Below are 17731 nucleotides of genomic sequence, written 5' to 3'. Positions count from 1 at the left end.
TTCCTTTCTCTGGGGCTGGAAGAGGAAGGTTCTAAAAGATAGGCTCCCTGGAGTTCCTGTTGTGGCTCAGTGGTTAAAGAATCCTACTGGGAACCATGAGGCTGCGGGTTTGATCCCTGGCCTTGCTCAGTGGGTTAAGGATCCGGCATTGCCATGAGCTGTGGTGTAGATTGCAGATGTGGCTCGTATCCCGTGTTGCTGTGGCTCTGGTGTTGCTGTGGCTCTGGTGTAGGCCAGTGGCTACAGCTCCTATTAGACCCCTAGCCTGGGAACCTCCATTTGCTGTGGGAGTGGCCCAAGAAATGGCAAAACAAAACAAAACAAAAAAATAAGAGAGGCTCCCGCTGAGGCCCAGCTTCTCCCCAGCAGCATTCAGCCACACCAGGCACTCCCCCCAGTGACTCATGGGAACTGGGATGTGGGGGGCAAGAGCGGCTTCTCTGTCCTCAGGCACCCACGGGGTTGTGGCCAAGAAGGTGGACTCAGGATGGGGTCTGAGAGGCAAAAGGGTAGGGAGGGGCCCAGGACTTAGCGCTCCGGGCTAAGCCCTGTCTCCTCTCCACCCTTCCTACCCACAACACCCCCACTTGCCCCCTGGTTGTCTGCTGCTTGAACTTCTGCCATGTCACTTCCTCCAGGGAGGCCTCCCTGATCTCCAGAGAGATCTGGTTGTTCTCCTCCAACTAGAAATTATCAAAGCTAATTTGCTTTTTAGGGCTGCACCTGCAGCATATGCAGTTTCCCAGGCCGGGGGTCGAATCGGAACTGCAGCTGCCAGCCTACACCACAGCCACAGCCACAGGGGATCCGAGTCACATCTCATGGCAACGCCATATCCTTAACCCACTGAGTGGGGCCAGGGATCAAACCCGCATGGATACTAGTTGGGTTTGTTAACTGCTGAGCCACAACGGGAACTCCCTCAAAGCTAAACTTCACTGGCCTTACCACATACCGGGCTTTGGGGCTAGCCTCCATAAGGACACCATTTTATTTAATTATTCCATTGCACAGATGAGGTAAGTGGGGCACAGAGATACTAAGATGTAGAACCAAAGGTCTGAACCTTAATGATTCTGCTTTGTGCTGGGTGCCGAGGTGCAGGGACCCTGCTGGAGTGTCATTCTTGCTGCCATGTCCCCACCACCAGGCGTGGGGCCTGTCACAGAGGAGCAGGTTCAGGATTCCAGAGGCCCGGGATGCTGGGCAGGGGCAGGCCAGCAGACACAGTCCCCTCCTGCGTGGCTCCTTTCCACATCCTGACCCCCCTGGGGACCTGTAGGTGGGTCTCGATCCCTATCCATCACTCTTCCCCAGAGCAGCCCAGACCCAGCACCTCAGGGAAGGAGCACCAGAACTGGCCTCTCATGGGGTACCATTTCTCTGGCTGGGGGCACCAGGCTTAGGGAGGGGGCCCTTCCCCGGGGGGTGAGCAGGCAGAACGAGGTAGGTGAGTTGAGGGGCAGCCACAAGTCCTGAGAGGCAGGGTCTTGGCTACAGCCCCTCCCTGGAGGCCCCCAGGGACGGCTGTCTCAGACCTGGGCAGTGAGTCCCAAGGCGGGCAGGGGTGGGGGGGCTGGCCCCTGGGTCCGTGCTGCTCCTGGAAGAGTCAGTCAGTCTAGGCTTCAGGAATAGTCAGCTCACAGAGGTTTCGGAGGTGTGGGGGTGGCGGTTGGGAGATCTGGGCCCAACCGGCTTCCTTCAAGGCCCAGTCCAGGGTCAGCAGCCCTGTCACTGCCCATACTTCTTCCTTCCTGAATGTGACATCCGGAGGTCCCTGTCATCCTGGGCTTGGCCCGCGTCCTGGTCAGCTGGGGAGGAGCGGCTGGCGCTCGGAGGAGGTGGCAGCGTCCCTGTATATCAGGAACTGTATGGAGATCTGGAGGCGTTGATGTCAAGGCTGAACGGAGCAGAGACGGAGCTGGACCCGCCCCTGGGTGGCTTTCGGCCCCATCCAGAGCTGCCTCCCTTCCCCCACCCCCATCCAATTCTGCCAGGCGGGAAGGGGCAGCCAGGGCCTCCCAGCCTCCGCTCTTGCTGCCTTCCGCCGAGCCAAACCCCATTCATCTACCAAGGCCAGCGCTGAGGTCCTCCTCCTCCAGGGAGCCTCCCCTGAGCGCAGCCCCAGGATCTTGCCTTCTTCCCACCCTACAGCATCCTGGGGCTTTCACCAAGTTGCAGGGGCCATTTGGGGGCACTAGAACATACCTTTTCTTTATCCCTCGCCGCACCCACCAGGAATGCAGCAAATGTGGAAACAGGGCCATGTTTGCCTTCTCCAAAGGAGATTGAAATATTGCCCTCCTCAGCCAGTCCAGCGCTCATTTACTGAGCCCCCACTGTGTGCTGGGTCGGCTGCTGTTTCTGGAGAGCTTGGCTTATGCAACTGCCCCGTTACCTTGGTGAGAGCGAGATGAAGCTATGGAAGCGCAGGGAGGCTAATGGTTTGCTCTGCATCACACAGCTGGCAGGGAAGCCAGGATGTGAAGTCAAGTTTTTGTGTCTCCAATTCATGTGTGTCTTCAGGTTCCAGCGTTCCTTCCTCCAGCCTGGATGGGCTGATATAGGCCCTGTTCCCCAGGACTTTGCACAAACTGTGCTTGCAACAGCCTTCCCTCGCCTTTGCTAACTGCTCCTTCGGAGCCCAGTTTACAGGGCACTCACGGAGGCCTCTGCTGAGCCTCCGAACCAGGACAGCCCCCTGGTCACACACTCTTGCAGTTTTCCTCTGCGGTGCCTCCAAGATGAAGGGACCATTTATGATGATGTGTGTCCTGTTGGACTTCCCACTGACCTCTAAGCTCCCTGAAGCCAGGGCCATTCTGTCGCTGCTCACGACTGGACCCAGTGCCTAGCGGGGTGAACAGCACACGGGAAGTTTGACTCTTGGGTGGATGGATAGATGGATGGATGGATGGACAGATGGATGGATGGATGCCGAAGCCTTGTGCAGGCAGAGGCGGCTGCAGCCATGCCTGCCCCACCAGCCCTCACGTCCCGAAGGATACGATGGTGTCGAGCAGCAGGACGCCCAGGCTGCCCACGAGCCAGGGCAGGTGGTGCAGCAGGTAGCTGCCCTCGCTCTGGCCCACCTCGGGGTTTTTGAGCAGCACGCTCAGCCCGTACAGCGTGTTCCCCAGCATCACCAAGGCGAACAGCGAGTAGGAGATCCCCTGAGTGGATTTCCGCAGGAACTGGAGGCGAGGGGGGCGGGATCAGAGACCTCCTGGGGCTCTTGTCTCTCTGGACTGTAACTGCCCACGTGTCCGTCTGCTCGGCCGCAACAGGCCTGCTCTGAGCTGACAGCACACCGTGTGACGAGCGTCCGACATGGGCCCGGCGCCTAGACCAGCCCCTTCCAGGGCCTGACCCCTCGGCCCCACTCTGCCGGGGACCCGCCCCCAGGTCAGCCAGACATCCCAAGGTGCCCTCTCCCCAGCCCCGTGCTGACTCGCTGTCCCGCAAGCTGCCCCCATCCCTGGCCCTCCACCTGCCCCTCACTCTCACTGGACCTCCTACCTGGGACACACACGGGTCACCCGTACCCCTGGAAGGCAGGCGCCTCATGCTCATCTCCAGAGGCAGAAACTGAGGCTTGAAGAACTGGATAAAGTCACCCAAGCCAACAGCGAGTGTGGACCGGGCCTTCCATACGAGACTCTCCCCCCTTACCAGGCCGGGCCACGCCTTCACCCAGGGGCCCAAGCCACCGGCTGCACTTCTCCCACTGGGCCCCACCACCCCAGCCTCCAGCTCACGTTGGTGCGGATCTGAGGCAGCCGGGAGAACAGGTACAGCACGCTGGAGACAGAGCCGATGACGAAGCCGATGATTTCCTGCCGGGTGAAGGGCTAGGAGGGCAGAACAGGATGCTCAGCACCCAGTGGGGGTTGGGGTGCTGGGTGAGAGCCCCAGGCTTCCCCGAGACGGCAATTCTCCCGCTCCCTTGGCGGTGCAGGGAGGGCCCTTGGGACACAGACCCCTCCCGCCCCCCACCCAACTCCTCACCTTACTGCCCGGCTCCACAGACAGGAGCGTCCGCCCCCGGAAGACCTCCCGCGGGGCAGCCCCGGCGCCAGAGCTGCTCAGCAGCGGGGTGACACACGCCACGCCCACGATGAACAAGAGCATGGAATTGATGTGGGCAGACCCTGGACACGAGGCAGGAGGGAGGCTGAGGTTAAGCATCTGAGCAGCAGCAGACAGACTGGGCTTTGAGTCCTGGCCTTGCCCCCTCAGTGGCTGTGTGGCCTTGGGCAAGGGACCTAAGGCCTCTGAGCTTTAATTCCTCATCTGTAGAATGGGTGTAATAAGAGTCATTTTCTCCCCAGCTTGTGAAGGTGACCCAGTGAGAGCAGGAGAGGGGTCCCGGGCATGAAAATGCTAATGAGACAGCCCCACCCCTAGTGCCCTCCCAATCCTTTTTTCTTCCCCTTTTTTTTTTTTTTGGTCTTTTTGTCTTTTTAGGGCTGCCCCCTAAAAAGGCTACTAAAAAGGCTAGGGGTTGAATCGGAGCAACAGCTGCCGGCCTCTGCCACAGCCACAGCAAGGCCAGATCTGAGCCAGTCTGCGACCTACACCGTAGCTCCCAGCAACGCCGGATCCTTAACCCACTGAGCGAGGTCAAGGATGGTCCTCACGGAGACTAGACGGGTTCATTAATGGCTGAGCCACGATGGGAGCTCCTCTCTGAATCCGTAAGGGCAGCGATGGCCTGTGTGCCCGGTTCCTGTCTCCCCAGCTCCTAGCCCAAAAGTCTGGCACAGAGGAGCAGCCGAAGCCACATTTGCTGAATGAGAACTGCAGGGAGGGGACTGACTCCCTGTGGTCCTGCCCGGACGTGCTCACTGGCCTCTATCGAGGCTGATCAGGGGATCAGGGTTCAGGCCTTCAGATAAGGCCGGAGGAAGCCTTTCTGCGGTTCGGTTTACCACCAGCCATCGGGAACCTGCCTCCTCCCAAGCTCCCAGGCCTCCCCGCTGTCCCCTAAGGCGTCCCACGCAGAGGGAATCGTTGCACTTACAGGGAGAGGGGCGTTTCTTAAACTTGTAGTGAAAGTACAGCGACAGCATCACCACGTCGGCCAAGACATAGTACACGGCTGTGTAGGTCTGCAAGGGAAGGAGGAGGCCCAGGGCGCTGGCTGCCATCCCAGGCTCCGGGGACCACACCCCGGACCAGGGCACCTCGGCTACACCCCAGCTGGGTGACCCTGAGCCAGTCGCTTCACCTCGTGGCACTTCTGTCTGCATGTCCAGGAAAGAGGGGATCCCACCTGGCAGAGCCCAGCCCGCACAGTTGGAGGAATGGCAGCAGGCATTACCAGATGCGACAAAATGGGACTCCAGAGGTTAGACGGTGGCTACAGCATGGGGCCCGAATAGAGGGAAGGACGCCTCTGCCATGGCTGTCCCGGGCAGCCCACCCTGCCCCGGGGGACCGGCCCACCTGCAGGGGCAGCTGGTCAGCGAGGAAGGAGCCGATGAGATTGCAGGAGTCTCCGCCGATCCAGCCCAGGAGGAACCACAGGGACACGGCCTGGTCCATGTTGCCCGTCTTGCAGGCCTTGATGTACTGGCTGCGGTGGAGGAAGACCCGTGCTCAGGGGCTGAGGGCTGTGAAACGTGGAACAGCCAACGTGGAAGCGCATGGTGGGGGCAGTGGCTGTGGGCTGCTGATCCTTCCCGCAGGCAGGATCTCTGTTGGCCCTTCTTTGCCCTTTGGGGATTCCTACTGAGACACCCCTTCCAAGCCAGGAGCCTTATGGGACATGCGTCTTTCAGAGAGAGCTGTCATGATAAGGATTCTCCTCCAGAGCGCCCTGAGGACCTGGGATCTTCATAGGGTCCTGACATCTCACGTCCAGCCCTGAGAACCAATGCATACGGTCCCTGGATTCTCTCTTCTCTTGGAGGGGCGGTGGGGGGGTGTTAAGAGAAGGACGGTGGCTGTGGCAGTGGGCCCAGGGCCTGGGCACTGCCCTATCTCCAGGGGTGATGGATGATAAGATGGGCCAAACCACAGCCTGTTCTTGTCAAAAGAGAGAGAAGGGTGGGGCTGTGGCTCCCGGAGCTCTCATGACACAAGCCATGGGGTTGTCTCTCTCCCTGACCCCGCCCCTCTGGGGATGGGAAGTCGGGAACCGGGATTTACACCCAGACCTGAGGCACCTGGCTTGCTCTGGGTCATTCCACGATGGCCATTTGCTGTGTCCTTGTTTTTTAATCATCTGCATGTACTGAAATTAGTAAAAGGTAACTATTCATTATCTTCTTTGTCTTTTTAGAGCGGCACTTGAAGCATATGGAAGTTCCCAGGATAAGGGTCAAATCAGGGCTACAGCTGCCGGCCTACACCACAGCCACAGCAACGCCAGATCCCAGCTGCCTCTGCCATCCTACCCTACACCACAGCTCACAGCAACGGTGGATCCTCAACCCACTGAGCCAGGCCAGGGATCAAACCCGCATCCTCATGGACACTAGTCATGTTCTTAACCTGCTGAGCCACAACAGGAACTCCAGCACAAGGTAACGAAATAGCACCTTATCCCTCCCATCACCCAGGACAGAAGCTCGGGAAGCTGGGCGGGTCCCTGGTTCTCCCCACAGGCGTCCTCCCACCTTCATCCCCGCCCCCTCTTGGCCTCCCACCCACGCCTGTGCCCCTCGTTTCCGTCTTCCTTCTCAGAGTTCTTTCTATAACCCCAACCTTGCCCAAACCTTTCAGAGCCTTCCATTGCTCTTCAGTAAGAACCCAGAGCACGTCCTGACAAAGCCCCCAGGCCCCCTGTCCCTCTGCCCCTGCCTCTCCAGCACGACCACCTTCCCTTCCCCCAAACTTTTTTTTTGTTTTTTTGTCTTTTTGTCTTTTTAGGGCCACACCCATAGCATATGGAGGTTCCCAGGCTAGGAGTCGAATCGGAACTGCAGCTGCCTGCCTACACCATAGCCACAGCAACACCAGATCCAAGCCGCATCCGCAACCTACGCCATGGCTCACGGCAACGCCAGATCCTTAACCCAGTGAGCAAGGCCAGGGATTGAACCCGCCACCTCTATTCGGATTCATTAACCACTGAGCCACGACAGGAACTCTGCTTCCCCAAACTTCACGGGCAGACGCCCAGCCAGGCCCTCCTCTGCATCTCTCAGCACATACAGTTCCTCCTCAGGGCCTTCCTGATGGGAGCTCGGCCAGCACCCACCAGTCCCTTCCGGACTCAAGCTTTCCGAGGGACGGGACAGTGTCCAGCACAGACCCTAAGGTTGACCCTGTGGCCCTCATTAAAGCCCCTTCTGGGAAACTGTAAGTTGAAGAGTCTCCATATATTTCACGAAAAGTGACCTGGTCAGGAGAGGCCGAGTCCTCAGGAGAAGCAGGAAGGTGGCTGCCATTGCTGACAGCACCTGGGGCTCCGTCCTGGGCCTCTGGCCCTCCTCTCTGGTTCATCAGCCAGGCCCAGGCAGGCCCGGTATCATGCCAAAAGGGGGAGCCGCAGACCGCTCCTCATGGAAGCTCACACCCTAGGACAGGAAGTCTCTCTCCCTCGGCCACCCCTGGTCACCCAGACCCATCCAGTGTGCCACCCATCCAATCCCCTGACATCAGCGCTGGATGCCTTACACAACCTCCCAGGCACACCCCCTGCCTCCAGTCTCTCCCTGTCCCTCCCTCCAGGCCTGCTTCCCCAGGGCTCCCGGGTTGTCTTTAACAGGTGCCAAAATGGACGCTCTGCAAAGTCAAGGATGGTGTCGGCTTGGCTTACTCCTGCCACGTCGAGTATGGCAGCTGGGACAAGGTCAATCAGTGAAAACACCAGACCCACAACAGCATGCTAGGGGTAGTCTTTTTAACACAGGGTACAGGACAACTGGGTACTGTGTACAAGAGAGTGAGGCTGGAGCCCTGCCACACACTGTATACAAACCTAACTCAAACTGGATCAAAGCTCTAAATATAAGAGCGAATATATGCTACTGTGATTTATAAGAAATATGTATTTGAGGAGTTCCCGTCGTGGCTCAGCAGTACCAAAGCTGACTAGTATCCATGGAGACGTGGTTCGATCCCTGGCCTCGCTCAGTGGGTTAAAGGATCTGGTGTTGCCGTGAGCTGTGGTGTAGGTTGCAGAAGCGGCTCGGATCTGGTGTTGCTGTGGCTGTGGTGCTGGCTGGCAGCTGCAGCTCCCACTGGATCCCTAGCCTGGGAAATTCCATAGGCCGTGCATGCAGCCCCCAAAAGACAAAAAAAAAAAGACAAGCAAAGCAATATATTATATTTGATCCTCTTCCCTGTTCCCTGCACAGAGCTCCTAAAACCCTTGAATGTCCTAAGGGGTGACAGGCAGAAAGGTGTCACAAAATGTTAACGAGGTGACTTTCAGAAAGTCCTTAGGTCACCTGAGGAGCAGGACTGGTTGCAGGGGAACCAACCGTGATGAGAAAGTTATAAAGCCTCCCTGAAAGACATTTCTCGGACTTCTGTGAGCGGCTCTAGCAAACTAAGGGAAGCTGAGGAGGGGTGGGGGAACCGCTGATCTACAGCTAGAGGTCAGAAGTACAGGTGACACCTGGGCTTGCGACTGGCATCTGAAGTGGGGACAAGGGAGCAGTCTCGTGGGACTAGCAAGACCAGGCTCTTAACCAGTGGGATCTTGGGCTGTCTTCAGGTAGGTAGAGTGAGAACGGAGTTGACTGCTTGACGGTGTGGGGCAAAAAAACACATGCAGTAATTCACCTCCACTTGGAGATTTCTATATAAACCTCTTAGAGGAAAAGAAAGAAAAGGATGACTCTTTGGATACCTGGATTAAGCTATCATTTCTCAGAAGTGACATCAAAACCACAAGCAGGAGGAGTTCCCATTGTGGGTTAAGGACTGCAGCAGCTCAGGTTGCTGCAGAGATGCAGACTTGATCCCTGGCTCAGTGCAGTGGGTGAAGGATCCGGCATTGCCACAGCTGTCACAGTTGCAGCTCAGATTCAATCCCTGGCCCAGGAACTTCCATATGCCATGGCTGCGGCAAAACAAAATTAAAAACAAAAAACCCACACGTGACAAAAGAAGAAATAGATAAATTGGGAGTTCCTGTTGTGGCGCAGGGGAAATGAATTCAACTAGCAACCATGAGGTTGCGGATTTGATCCCTGGCCTCACTCAGTGGGTTAAGGATCTGGTGTTGCCATGAGCTGTGGTGTAGGTCACAGATGAGGCTCGGATCTGGTGTTGCTGTGGCTGTGGCTGTGGCCAGCAGCTGTAGCTCTTATTCGACCCCCAGCCTGGGAACTTCCATATGCCGTGGGTGCAGCCCTAAAAAGCAAAAAAAAAAAAAAAAAAGGAAAAATAGACAAATTGGACATCATCAAATTGTTGAATTTTTGTACTTCACACAACACTGTCAGGAAAGTGAAAAGACAACACACAGAATGGGAGAAAATGTTGGCAAAATATATTTAGAATATATAAAAGACTCTTACAACTCAACCACACAAAGACAACTCAACTGAAAGACAGGCAAAGAATCAGAAGAGACCTCTTCTCAAAGAAAATATCAGTTGGCCAATAAACACTTGAAAAGCTACTTAGTATCACTAGCCATCAGGAAAACACAAATCAGAGTTACAATGAGGGAGTTCCCAGGTGTCACAGCAGGTTAAGGACCCAGTGTTGTCACTGCTGTGGCTCTGGTTGCTGCTGTGCAGTGGGCTCGATCCCTGGCCCTGGAACTTTCCCATGCGTACAACTTCACACCCACTAGAACAGCTATAATAAAAAAGTAGAAAATAATGAACAGCTTTTTTTTTTTGGGCCACACTCACGGCTTGTGGAAGTTCAAAGACTAGGGATGGAATCTGAGCCACAGCTACAGCAATGCTGGATGCTTAACCCAAGGCACTGGGCAGGGAATTGAACCCACACTTTCACGGGGACAATGCTAGATCCTTAACCTGCTATGCCACAGTGGGGAACTCCAACAATAACAAGTGTTGATGGGGATTTAGAGAAACTGGAACCTTCACGCACTGCTAGAGTATATATATAAAATATAAATATAAAATGGTGCAACCGCTTTAGAAAATAGTCTGGCAGTTGCTCAAAAGATTAAACACGGAGTTTCCATGTGACCTGGCGAGTCCATCCCTTGGGTATAGACACAAGAGGAGAATACACATGTGTCCCCACGAAAACTTGTATGCGGATGTACACAGCAGCCTTAATCATACTGGCCAAGAGGAAAAACCACCCACATGTCCATCCATGGACGAATGAATAAACAAAATGTATACTCCTACAACACACTCTTATTCGGACATAAAAAGAATGAAGTATTGATACTCGCTACATACGACCTAGATGAACCTTGAAGACGTTACGCTGTGTGAAACAGGCCAGTCACAGAAGGCCACACTCTGTACCCATGGACAAGAAATGTCCAGAAAAGGCAAATCTAGACGGAAAGCAGGTTGGTGGTTGGGGCTCGGAGATTTAGAGGGAAATGAGGAATGACTCATTTCTGGGTTTCTTTTTTTTTTTCCTCTTTTTAGGGCCACACCCGAGGAATATGGAAACTCCCAGGCTGGGGGTTGAATTGGAGCTGTAGCCACAGCCACAGCAATGCCAGCTCCAAGCCACATCTGTGACCTACACCACAGATGGCAGCGCTGGATCCATAACCCACTGAGCGAGGCCACGGCTCAAACCTGCGTCCTCATGGATGCTGGTCAGATTCATTTCCTCTGAGCCGCAATGGGAACTCCCCTTCTGGGTTTCTTTTTAGGGTGAAGAAAATGTTCTAAAACTGATGGTGGCGATGCTTATACACCTCTCTGGATACACCAAAACCTTGGACTTGTACATTGAAAGGGGCTAATTCTATAGTATATGAATTCTCTCTCAATTAAACCATGACCTTTCTACCTCAGGATAAGGACCATGAAACTCCCTAACAGTGGGGAGCACCCTCCCAGTACGGGGCCCTTGATGACTGCTTTGACCTCCCCTCACCTTGCTCTCCCCCGGACCCCAGCACCTTCGAACCCTCTGCCCAGCCATGGGATTCTGTGCAAGGCCATCCTCAGAGACCCCTGTGCCATAGGGAATGATACTCCCATTTTACAGATGAGAGAATGGAGGTGCAGAGGCGTGAAGTGACTTGTCCAGGTCATAGTATGTTCTTGTTCCCTAATCACAGTAGTGGCCAGGCTGTTTGTTGGGGTTTTTTAGTTTTGTTTTGTTTTTTGGTCTTTTTAGGGCTGCACCTGTGGCACATGGAGGTTCCCGGGCTAAGGGTCGAATCGGAGCCACAGCTGCTGGCCTCTGCCACAGCCACAGCCACATGGGATCCAAGCTGCATCTGCGACCTACACTGCAGCTCACGGCAACACCGGATCCTTAACCCACTGAGCGAGGCCAGGGATCGAGTCGTCCTTAAGATTATTAGTCGGGTTCATTACCGCTGAGCCACAATGGGAACTCCCATGCTGTTTTGTAATCACTGCTTGGCCTCCACCAGACTCTCACATGACAGAGGCTGCGTTTGGTGCCGGCCAGCTCTCCCACTGCTCCGCCTCCTCTCTTACTTGCTGTGCAATTCAGAGCATGTTATTTAACCTGTCTGGGTTTCCATTTCCTCCTAAAGAAGGGATCATGATTGTACCTACTTCACAGGGTGGTGATGAGGATTAAATACGGTAAAAACATGTCACGTACTTAGAAATGCTGCTGGGCACACGGTGGGCACTTAGTGAGCAGAAGCAGGTGTTAGTATTATTATCTGTGTGCCAGCATAGCCCAGCATGAGGTGGGACCTAGAACAGGGGCCGGGGCCGGGCTCTCCAGGGTGGACTGGAAGTCAGTGAGTGGGAATGGAGGAGGAAGCACACTTGGCCTTGAGTCTGGAGAGGCCCAAAGCCAGCCAGGCAGCCCCTTCTCAGTGCAGCCCCTGGAGCCCTTGCTCCACCCATGAAACCCAGCCCGGGTCCCACCACCCTGATGCTACTCACGGGAAGGTGGATGCAGCGAAGCAGAGGATGGAGATCAAGCCCAGGCCCACGCTGGCCTCGTCCCAGCCATCCTGGGCACACTCGCCAAACACGTCCCATATCCACTGGCGGGAGCCATTGGGGCAGCTGGAGAAGTTGCCAGAGCCCAGCTTCTTCCAGGCCATGGCTGCAGAGGTGGGGAGGGAGGGATGGAGGCTTCCAGTGTGCCGAGGCAGGCGAGGGCTCTGAAGGGTGAAAGAGAGGGACCTTCAGCCTCGGGAGGTCCTGGTCCTAGTCACGGCCCCGCCACCCCAAGCCCATCCCAGCCTTATCATCCAGCACTGACCGAGTCCCTGAACCAGAGGGCAAAGCGGACACAGGTGCGGGGAGAGCACTGGATCTGCGGTCAGGGGCAAAAGCATTCAAATCTCAGGTCTACGTATTGGTGCTGTGACTTTGGGCAAGTGACAGCTGTGCCTCAGTTTCTTCATCCACAAGATGGGGGCAATAACAGTGCAGCCTCCATAGAGTTGAGAGGGTTAAATGAGTTCAGAAATGCAGTGGAGAGAACTGATCCCTCGAAGTCACCTTTGTTCTAACTCTTGCACATTTAGATTATTTTCAATCTTGTAAATTAGGAGTTTCCCTTGTGGCTCACTGGTAATGGACTTGACTAGTATCCATGAGGATGCGGGTTCGATTCCTGGCCTTGCTCAGTGGAGTAAAGATCTGGTGTTGCATGAGGTATGGTGTAGGTCGCAGATGTGGCTCAGACCCTGAGTTGCTATGGCTGTGGTGCAGGCCAGCAGCTGGAGCTCCGATGTAACCCCTAGCCTGGGAACTTCCATATGCTGGGGGTGCAGCTCTAAAAAGACACACATACAAAAAAAAAATCTTGTAAATTATACTCTGCAGGTTGGCTGAGACCACGCCCATTAATTATATCCTCTTATTTAACATACAGCTATCCCCTAACTTTGGTCAAATGAGGCAAGCGGCGAAAGCAGAAGGACCACGTGAGTCTTTCCAGGGTTGCACCAGTGTCTGAGAGTCAAGCCAGGCAGCTCACTTGTGTGGGACTCCTGTCAGCAAAGGGTCCAGAGCCACCTCCCCATCTTCACTGGCAACAAAGCCAGGAGCTGGCTGGTTGTAGGGGCAGGCAAAGGAGTCCGCTCCCAGTGTCCAGGCACCCTGAACAGTGATGAGAGCAGTCACTGCCTGTGTGAGAGTCCCAGAAGAGGGAGACAGCATGGGACTGCTGGAGCATCTCTACCCCACAGAATCATCACAGCCTCCGATCGCTGAGCCCTTTACCAGCCCTGTGCTAAGTACCTTGAAGGCCTTTCGGCTTCCCCCACCCCCAGCAATACCTGAGGCATGTGGAAGTTCCCAGGCCAAGGATCAAATCCAAACCACATCCCTGTGACTTAACGCCACAGCTGCAGTGATGTCGAATCCTTAACCCTCTGTGCCACAGTGGGAACTCCCCTTTCTGATTTTTGCTGCATATCAACTCTATCACGTGGGGAGCTACTGATACGTCTGTGAGGACCTGGGAAAGTGAAGTGCCCAGGTCATCCAGGCAGGAAGGGCTCACAGTCACCATGCCACACTTCTGTCCCTGGGCGTGGTGGAACCCTCCTGTGGTCTGGCCAGGCTGTCCAGCATCTCACGAGGCCAGAAGGCAGGCTTCTCCTTTTCTCACTGTGTGAAGAGGGGTTTTTCTCGCTCCGGATGAGGCTCTCTCCAGCCCCCTTCAGTTCCTGCTTGGGCCAAAAGGTCCAGGATCCTAAAGCGATGTCCTATAGACCAAATGCCACTGACCGAATGTTTATGTCTCTCCCAACCCCAAAATTGTACATTGAAACCTAACCTGAAACGTGATGGTAATTTGAGGTGGAGGTGGGGGCTTTGGGGAGTATTTCGGTCACAGAGCTTTCATGAATGGGATTAGTAGCCTTATAAAAAAGATCCCTGGAGTTCCTGTTGTGGCTCAGCAGGTTAGGAACCCGACTAGTATCCATGAGGATGCAGGTTCAATCCCTGGCCTCACTCAGTGAGTTAAAGATCCTGCGTTGCTGTGAGCTATGGTGTAGGTCTCAGACAAGGCTAGGATCTAGCGTTGTTGTGACTGTGGTGTAGGCAGGCAGGTACAGCTCCTATTCAACCCCTAGCCTGGGAACCTCTATATGCTGTGGGCACAGCCTTAAAAAGGGGGAAAAAAAAAAAAAAGGCCAGAGAACACCTTCACCCCTTCTGCCAGGTGAGGACCCAGCGAGATGACAGCCATCAATGGATCAGGAAGCGGACCCTCACCAGACACTGAATCTCCCAGGACCCTGATCCCAGATTCCCCAGGTTCAAGGACTGAGAAATCACTGCTTGTTTACAAGCCACCTAGACTGCTATGCTGTGACAGAGGCCTGACTGCCCTGGCTGGACCCTTGGAACTGCTGAGACCACAGCAATCTGAGAGCATTGTGGAGGGAAAGGAAGCGAGTCAGCTTTTTCTCAGGAAGCTCTAGGCTCTCCACTCAAATGTGACTCAACAGGGAGCTCTGGTGCTCGGGGCAAGGGCGCCCCAGGTCACAGCCTGCCCGGCTCATTGCAGCACCTCCAGGGTCTCGCAAGGGTGGGTGAAAGCCTCTTCCAGCACCTTGGTGACCCACACTGACCCTCAACACAACTGATACTGGAGCCGTTTATCTGATGTCCTGCCACCAGCACTTGCAAGGCCACCCTGGGGTTAACTCACAGCCCAGGTAGGAACTGCCTCTCTGCGGGGTCAAAGGTTATTTCCAAACAAGGCCTTTGGTTCCCCAGCCACCCCTCTACTAGACTGCCTCCCTCGCCCTGCTCCTGTAGATTCTGGACACGCCACTGCAGGTCACCGCGGTGGTCTGCTGTCATCCTCCTTAACTTGTCTGTGATCGGAACACTGTCCTCATATCACGGATAAGGTTGAGTGGCCTTGTGCAACTAACTGTCTGAGCCTGTCTATAAAATGAGGATCACAACGGTCCCTCCTTGGGGCTGCCGTGCAGATGAAATACACAGAAAGCTCTCAGCCCCAGTGCCTGACTTAATGATAGCAACCGTTTTGAGAATGAGAGACCAGGATTGCAACCACCCTGAGGCTACTCTCACCCCCCCCACCTTTTTTGGTCTTTTTAGGGCCGCATCTACAGCACATAGAGGTGCCCAGGCTAGGGGCTGAATCAGAGCTGCAGCTGCCAGCCTATACCACAGCCACAGCAACACCAGATCTGAGCCATATCTGCAACCTACGCTGCAGCTTAAGGCAATGCTGGATCCTTAAACCACTGAGCGAGGCCAGGGATGGAACATGCATCCTCATGGACCCTATGTCGGGTTCTTAACCTACTGAGCCACAATGGGAACTCCTCATACCCTCTCTTCACCGGGTTAGGGAAGAAAGAAGAGGGATACACACCCAGTGAGGGAAGTGGCATCTTGAAGGACGTACCTTGGCTCACAGGGTTCGGGGCACTGAATGGGAGGTCCCCTGTCCACACATAGGGCCCATGTGCAGCTAGAGGCTCAGAACACTCTGAGACACACCTGAACCCTGGACAGAAGGTGCTTTCCTCTGAGGGTGGCTGCGCCTAGGGCTCATCACCCGTAGGTTCTGACCCAACTAGGAATCCAGGCCTGGCTTCCAAGAACAAGCCCGCTCCTGGTCCAACAGTACTGAGTGAATGGATGTCCAGGCTTGCAACAAAGGTAGACCAGGTCGGTAGGTCTGACAAGGACCACAGCCGGGGTGTTTCAGAATCTGGGAGGGGACATGTTTGAATTCAGGATCAATGTGTCTGGACTGCGGATCAGGGACCTTGGGTTTAAGGAGCTCTCCCAGCAGATGCTGGTGTACATGGCGGCCCTTTAAGCAAAGCATCTTGGAGTTCCCGTCATGGCTCAGCGGTTAACAAACCTGACTAGAATTCATGAGGATGCGGGTTTGATCCCTGGCCTTGCTCCATAGGTTAAGGATCTGGCATTGCCGTGGAGCTGTGGTGTAGGTCGCAGATGCAGCTTGGCTCCCAAGTTGCTGTGGCTCTGGTGTAGGTCGGCAGCTGCAGCTCTGATTCCACCCCTAGCCTGGGAACCTCCATGTGCTGTGTGTGTGGCCTTAAAAAGACAAAAAAAAAAAAAAAGGAAGAAAAGGCATCTCCAGTCATAGCCAAGTTCCTCTTCCAGATTCCAAGCTGAGTCCAACAGGTAATCCCTACCAAAGCTGCTTGAGTAGCCATCTTTACCTACCAGGTAAGTCCAAATTCCTTGAGACAGAGCCCAAGGGTACTCCCAGAACTGTCCTCCCCACCTGCCTCCTCCCTCCAGATCTTCAGACAGTCATTCCCAGGCCTCCAGACTTCTGTTCCAGCTGCCTCTTCCCCCAGGCGTGTCCTCTCCCCCTGGAGGGCATGGTAAAAAGATATTAAGACCCATTTCTAAATTGCCCTCTTGGAGGGGGCCTTACAGGAGCTGGCTGGACAGCTCCTGTCACCTCTTCCCCTACCCTCGTCCCCACACCTGAAGAATGATCTTCACATTCCTCAGCCACCGCTGCCCACTCCTCTCCGTTCCATAAGCTTCTTCTTAGGGCCTAGACTCATCAGCTATGCAGGAAAGGTTCAGAAACAGAGAGGGAGAGAGGGAGGGAGGGAGACAAGAAGGCCCACTGTGAGCATGGATGGCCTCGGGTTAAGAAGAAAGCACTCTGGAACTGGCCTGCCAGATGCCTACTCCTAGAACTCCTGAGCAGGTGACTGAGCCGCAGAGTCTCAATCCGTAAAAAGGGGGCAATGAGGCAGGGATTCATCTCCTAGGTTAACCGCAGAATTTAGATAATCCAGGCCCAGCGATTAGAAGGGTGCCTGAGCACAGGCCAAACACTCAGTGGGATAACCTGGGATGGCTTTTATTCTGTTCTGGCTGGAGCTCTTCCTCCGCCCCCCCTCCCCTCGCCCCCTGGCAAACCGCAGGCTTCAGTAAACACTGAATAGATAAGAATGCACCCGTCCGCACACTTCCAAACGGTGGACTCGCCACGCACACGTTTGGAGACCTATCCTAGGCATGGAGTGGGAGGGGAGAATCGTCCCGGTTTGGAGCTACCACCCACTCCAGCCCTCCAGGTGCTCGGTCACAACACCCTCCTAGTGACTCAGCCCAGCACGAACCACCTGTTTGGCGGGGATAATGAAAGGGCAGCCGCTGTGGTCAGCGCTCATTTGCCGCGAGGCCCCCTCCTCCGGCACGCCCTGGGGAAAACAAAGCCATCAGGAGCGAAGGGGCCCGTCGGCCGGGATTAGGAAGTGAAAAAGGAACCCTTACCCCACCCCTGGCCAGGTCGGTCCCAGAGGTTATGCTGGTCTCCCCTGAGAGGGGGACCTGTGCCGCCCAGGGCCTCCCAATCTCGCCCCAGCCTCGCTCCAGAATCTTGCGCCCCAAAGGGGGAACGGGGACCCCAGAACCGTCCAGGGGCCGGAAGAGGGTGTTAGAAAGATGTGGCAGGGAAGGCCCGGAGTTCTGACCCACGGCCCCAGCCTCAAATTCGGCTTACCACGTCTAGATCCTCCCCGCCGCCCGGCTCCTGGGTTCTGCCTCTCCTGCCTGGGTCGGCTGACCAGAAGCGCCGCCCCGCGCCGGCCCCAGCCTCCCTCCTCCCGCCTCCCCGCCCGGGAGCTGAGCGGCTCCGCCTCTGGAGCCGCGCACTTTGTGGACGG

General features: G+C 55.4%; 1 protein-coding gene across 8 annotated transcripts; it reads right to left on the bottom strand.

Annotated features, from left to right (window-relative positions):
- Nucleotides 1–973: 973 nt before the first annotated feature.
- Nucleotides 974–17651, bottom strand: SLC66A1 (solute carrier family 66 member 1). Of its 8 annotated transcripts, XM_047792192.1 has the most exons (10): nucleotides 17569–17636; nucleotides 16536–16621; nucleotides 16327–16417; nucleotides 12006–12229; nucleotides 5449–5578; nucleotides 5024–5111; nucleotides 4009–4151; nucleotides 3759–3851; nucleotides 3009–3194; nucleotides 974–1879 (listed from the first exon to the last, which is right to left on the bottom strand). In XM_047792192.1, exons 4-10 carry the CDS (start codon nucleotides 12167–12169, stop codon nucleotides 1808–1810), a joined length of 876 nt encoding a protein of 291 aa, XP_047648148.1. In that variant the 5' UTR covers nucleotides 12170–12229; nucleotides 16327–16417; nucleotides 16536–16621; nucleotides 17569–17636; the 3' UTR covers nucleotides 974–1807. The 8 variants fall into 8 exon arrangements, with proteins under 8 accessions (XP_047648148.1, XP_047648144.1, XP_047648149.1 ...); XM_047792188.1 differs by lacking the exons at nucleotides 16327–16417; nucleotides 16536–16621 and adding an exon at nucleotides 17189–17266 and having other exon boundaries at nucleotides 17569–17641; XM_047792193.1 differs by lacking the exon at nucleotides 16327–16417.
- Between the last annotated feature and the right edge of the window lie 80 nt (nucleotides 17652–17731).

Source organism: Phacochoerus africanus, chromosome 8, assembly GCF_016906955.1.
Source record: "Phacochoerus africanus isolate WHEZ1 chromosome 8, ROS_Pafr_v1, whole genome shotgun sequence".
NCBI lineage: Eukaryota > Metazoa > Chordata > Mammalia > Artiodactyla > Suidae > Phacochoerus > Phacochoerus africanus.
The sequence above is the reverse complement of the archived record's forward strand: the minus strand, read 5'-3'. Positions and strand labels throughout refer to the sequence as shown.

Excerpts from the sequence above, each read along its gene's own strand:
- SLC66A1 (XM_047792188.1), bottom strand. The coding sequence starts at position 17,236 with ATGAGCGCTGACCACAGCGGCTGCCCTTTCATTATCCCCGCCAAACAG. Across the intron at positions 4,152-5,023 it reads TAAGAAACGCCCCTCTCCCT|GGTCTGCCCACATCAATTCC; the intron begins GTAAGTGCAACG and ends CCTCGTGTCCAG. Across the intron at positions 3,852-4,008 it reads CTGTGGAGCCGGGCAGTAAG|CCCTTCACCCGGCAGGAAAT; the intron begins GTGAGGAGTTGG and ends CTGCCCTCCTAG.